This window comes from Montipora capricornis, chromosome 2, assembly GCF_036669925.1.
Source record: "Montipora capricornis isolate CH-2021 chromosome 2, ASM3666992v2, whole genome shotgun sequence".
In the NCBI taxonomy this organism is placed as follows: domain Eukaryota; kingdom Metazoa; phylum Cnidaria; class Anthozoa; order Scleractinia; family Acroporidae; genus Montipora; species Montipora capricornis.
The window spans coordinates 60,570,157-60,573,938 of NC_090884.1; the positions used below are offsets into that span (position 1 = coordinate 60,570,157).

Here is a 3,782-nt window from a genome sequence, read left to right on the forward strand (position 1 = left end):
CACTAGACTCAGTACTTTATGAGAAGCGATCCTCAATCGTATGGGTTCCGAGATCTCCTTAAGAAAGCATATTTGCATTTCTTTACATTTTTTAGCATTAAGTTTCATCCAGTTGCTAGAGCTCCAAAGGCCAATGGCATCGAGACTGGATTAGATAGTCGAATTACTATTTCATGCAAGCCCATCCGACAAAGAAACATCTTCATAGTACTTCCAAATGCATGATTCAGGTGTAGCGGCATTCAAATTGTTAATCATTAACCATTTGGGGTGCAGGGCTGGCATAGTGGTAAGAGCACTCGTCTCTCACCAATGTGGTCCGAGTTCGATTTCCAGACTCGGCGTCATATTTTTGATTGAGTTTGTTGGCTCTTTACTCTGCACCGAGAGGTTTCCCCGGGTACTCCGGTTTCCCCTCTCCTCAAAAACCAACATTTCACTTGATTTGTGTTAATTGTTAATTTCAATTTACAGTGTCCCCAATTAGTGCTTCAGCGCTAGAACGTCTAGACACCTAAATAAAGTCCCTTGCTTCCTTCCTACAAGGAACAAATGGGGAACACCGGATATTATCGGGAGCCAATATGTTCCATCGGTTAGATTTGCAGTTATTAAGGATCTGCGGACTCAATCACAGGCGCTCCAAGCTCAGTGTGGGCATGGCCGACAAAAATATAAGGATTTGTATGAGAATCCCGATAAAAAGCTTAAGAAGATAATTATATGAAAAAGATCTCAATTAAAAAGCCTACTGGCTTATTGCCATCGTGGATAGCTTCCTTCCCGTATGGTTATTTTCCAGATCCGATTTTACAATTTCGTGCTTGTCAACGGTTATAATAAAATCCCAAGGCTGGAGACTAAATTCTCAGGTGCCACCAATTTGAGTCAAATATTCCTGGATAAAATATTCCCACTGTCACAATTATGCAAATAAACTCTGCAAATAAAATGCAAATAAAATTTGTTCCCGTAGTTTATCAAGCTCTTCTTTGTTAATTCCCCTGGGTCTTCCGACGCGAGTGTTTCCTCTCAGATGCTGATAATTAGATTTCAATGGCTTCAGTGAGTCCAGCCACAAAATATTCGTAGCACAATATCCTACGTGAATAAAGTGTAATATTCCTGCGCTATTGAACCAAACTGAATCAACTGTGACTCATTTAACGACTTCATACGGCATATACCAGGGTGTGTCTCATGCAATTCTTCCATCACTCTTTCTCTTGCTTTTACGGGTACTACACGCGATTTCCCCATAGAAGACACCCATATTGAATACTTAATTCTTCTTTCCTCCTGAAATATGGTTTGCGTGCTTCATCTGTGTTGCTGGAAGACCAAACATACTGTACTCACGTCGTTACTTGAGAAAGTGTGGAATCAGATCTGGTTCCTGCTTGGATCGCTTTGACGCCTACTGGTGTAGAATTGAGAAGCTCCATTGTCCACACAGTTTCTGCTGCCACCGGCGTCATCCGGGGCGTAACTGGCAATGGCAGTCTACTGAGGGCATCAGCATTGCAGTGTTCCTTATCCGGTTTGTACTTGATGGTGTAATTGTATGCAGCTAGTGTCAACGCCCAACGTTGGATTGGAGCAGCTGCCATGGTAGGTATAGCCTTCTTCTCATTACACAAGGACTCAAGAAGCCTGTGGTCAGTCTCGAATGCGAAATGTCTACCATACAAGTATTGATGAACTTCTTAACGCCAAAAATAACTGCGAGCGCCTCACTCTCCAGATCAGAGTAATTCCTCTCTGCCTTAGTTAAGGTTCTAGATGCAAACGAAATTGGATGCTCTGAACCATCTTCCATCTTGTGTGAAAGAACCGCTCCCAAACCACATTGGGAAGCATTGCATGCCAAAGTCAGTTCCTTTTTGTCATCATAGTGGACCAATAGTTTTGAAGACTTGAGAAATGACTTAGACTGTTCAAAGGCTTGCTGCTGTTCTTTTCCCCAATGCCAACTGCTCTTACTGTTGAGTAATTTGTGTAGTGGGGCCAACACGCTTGACAAATTTGGCAGGAATTTCTGGTAATAATTGATCATGCCCAGATAAGACTTGAGATTCCATGAACACGCACTTCCCTTTTTTTAATCGCAATCCAGCTTCCGCAAGACGTTTCAAGATTTCCTCCAGGTTTCTTAAATGAGCATCGTCATTGGCACCGGACACCAAGATGTCATCTACACGGACAATCACGTGAGGAATATTCTGCAAGAGATTTTCCATGTTGCGTTGGAAGATACCAGGAGCAGACGAGACTCCATAGGGAAGGAGATTATGTTGAAAGAGCCTTTTGTGTGTGTTAATGGTGGTGTACTATTTGGACTCAGCTTCCAGCTGTAGCTGTTGATAGGCTTGACTCATGTCCAGTTTTGTAAATTTCTCTCCACCATCTAGGGTAGCTATCAAATCCTCCACCTTTGGGATGGGGTAATTATCCACCTTTGAAATTTGATTGACAGTTGTCTTATAATCACCACAGATGCGGATGGAGTTGTCTGGTTTCAGGATTGGCACAAAAGGGGCTGTCCATTCCGAGAATTGCACAGGTTCTATTGTTCCCTCTTCCTGTAATCTCTTGAGTTCTTCTTCAATCTTCCCTTTCATGGCATATGCCACTGGCCGTGCTTTGCAGAATTTTGGCACTGCATCTGTTGCCACATGAATCTTGACCTTTGGTCATGTGAAAGTTCCTAAGCCCTCTTCAAACACGTCTGAGTAATGAGTGATCAATGTCTTAAGTTTGGATTCTGCTCGATTTCCGTCAGCCTCCATTTTGAATAATGTCCTCTAGTCGAGCTTCACATCTTTCAAACAATCTCTTCCTAACAAATTCGGTCCAGACCCCTCCACGACTAATGTTGACAGCTCCTTTTCCTGTCCTTCGTAAAAAACAACAACGTCTACAGTTTCCAGAATTTTATTATTAACCGATTCACCAGTGTATGTTCGCAGCTTTACTTGAGTCGGTTTCATTTCGAGTTTCTTCTGTGCTGAGTTTCGTTGGCTAATTTTCTTGAACGTTTCTTCGCTAATAATCGTAGCAGCTGCTCCAGTATCGACCTCCATGCTCGTTGTTGTCGTTATGTGTACTCTATCCAACTGTTGTTTTCCTGGAATTCCTCCACTTTACCGATTAAAGCCATCCCATCCTCGTCGCCAAAATGTAATATTCCCGCACTATTTAACTAAACTGAATCAACTGTGACTCATTTAAACAATGCTCCATCAAAAGCACATGGTCTGCAGAACTTTCACTCGTAAAACTACTGGAGGAGCGGTTACATTGCTGACACAAACAAGACTATTGTACATGTATTGTATTTGCATGTCAATATATATATTCCTTGAAGGCTTGAGTCAATGCAGTCACGTCGGGAGACCCAGGGGAATAAAAAAATGTGCTTGATAAACTTCGGGAACAAATTTTATTTGCATAATTAATGTTAATTCCTTGAAGGCTTGATAAATACAGTTACGATCGCGAACAGCCTATTATCATATGGCCAGTACGGCCCCGCGCGCGCTTTTATTGCAAAGCTATTGGGAAAATCCCCGTATGAGGGCTGTAAGCATTAGCGCGAGCAGGGCCGGAAAAAGCCGTACGGCCCTACTAGCTTTAAACATCCAAGTAATTTACAGCCAGAAAAGCAAATGGAAACAATTAGATATCATATTAGAACTTCATCTTCTGAGTTCTCATAAATAGTGTAAAGAGCCCATATGATAAAAAGCTTATTGACTGAGTTTGGGTCGGGCCGGACAGGA

At 42.3% G+C, this 3,782-nt stretch overlaps 1 protein-coding gene across 1 annotated transcript; it reads right to left on the minus strand.

Moving 5' to 3' along the window:
• Positions 1 to 1,355: 1,355 nt before the first annotated feature.
• LOC138037590 (uncharacterized) lies at positions 1,356 to 2,240 on the minus strand. Its single transcript, XM_068883494.1, has 2 exons — positions 1,984 to 2,240; positions 1,356 to 1,680 (listed from the first exon to the last, which is right to left on the minus strand). Exons 1-2 carry the CDS (start codon positions 2,238 to 2,240, stop codon positions 1,356 to 1,358), a joined length of 582 nt encoding a protein of 193 aa, XP_068739595.1.
• Between the last annotated feature and the right edge of the window lie 1,542 nt (positions 2,241 to 3,782).

What these genes read in the sequence shown, in the direction of transcription:
- LOC138037590 (XM_068883494.1), bottom strand. Translation starts at nt 2,240, where the DNA reads ATGGAAAATCTCTTGCAGAATATTCCTCACGTGATTGTCCGTGTAGAT. An exon ending in ACTACACAAATTACTCAACA is followed by an intron (nt 1,681 to 1,983) that starts GTAAGAGCAGTT and finishes CTTGTATGGTAG; the next exon opens with ACATTTCGCATTCGAGACTG.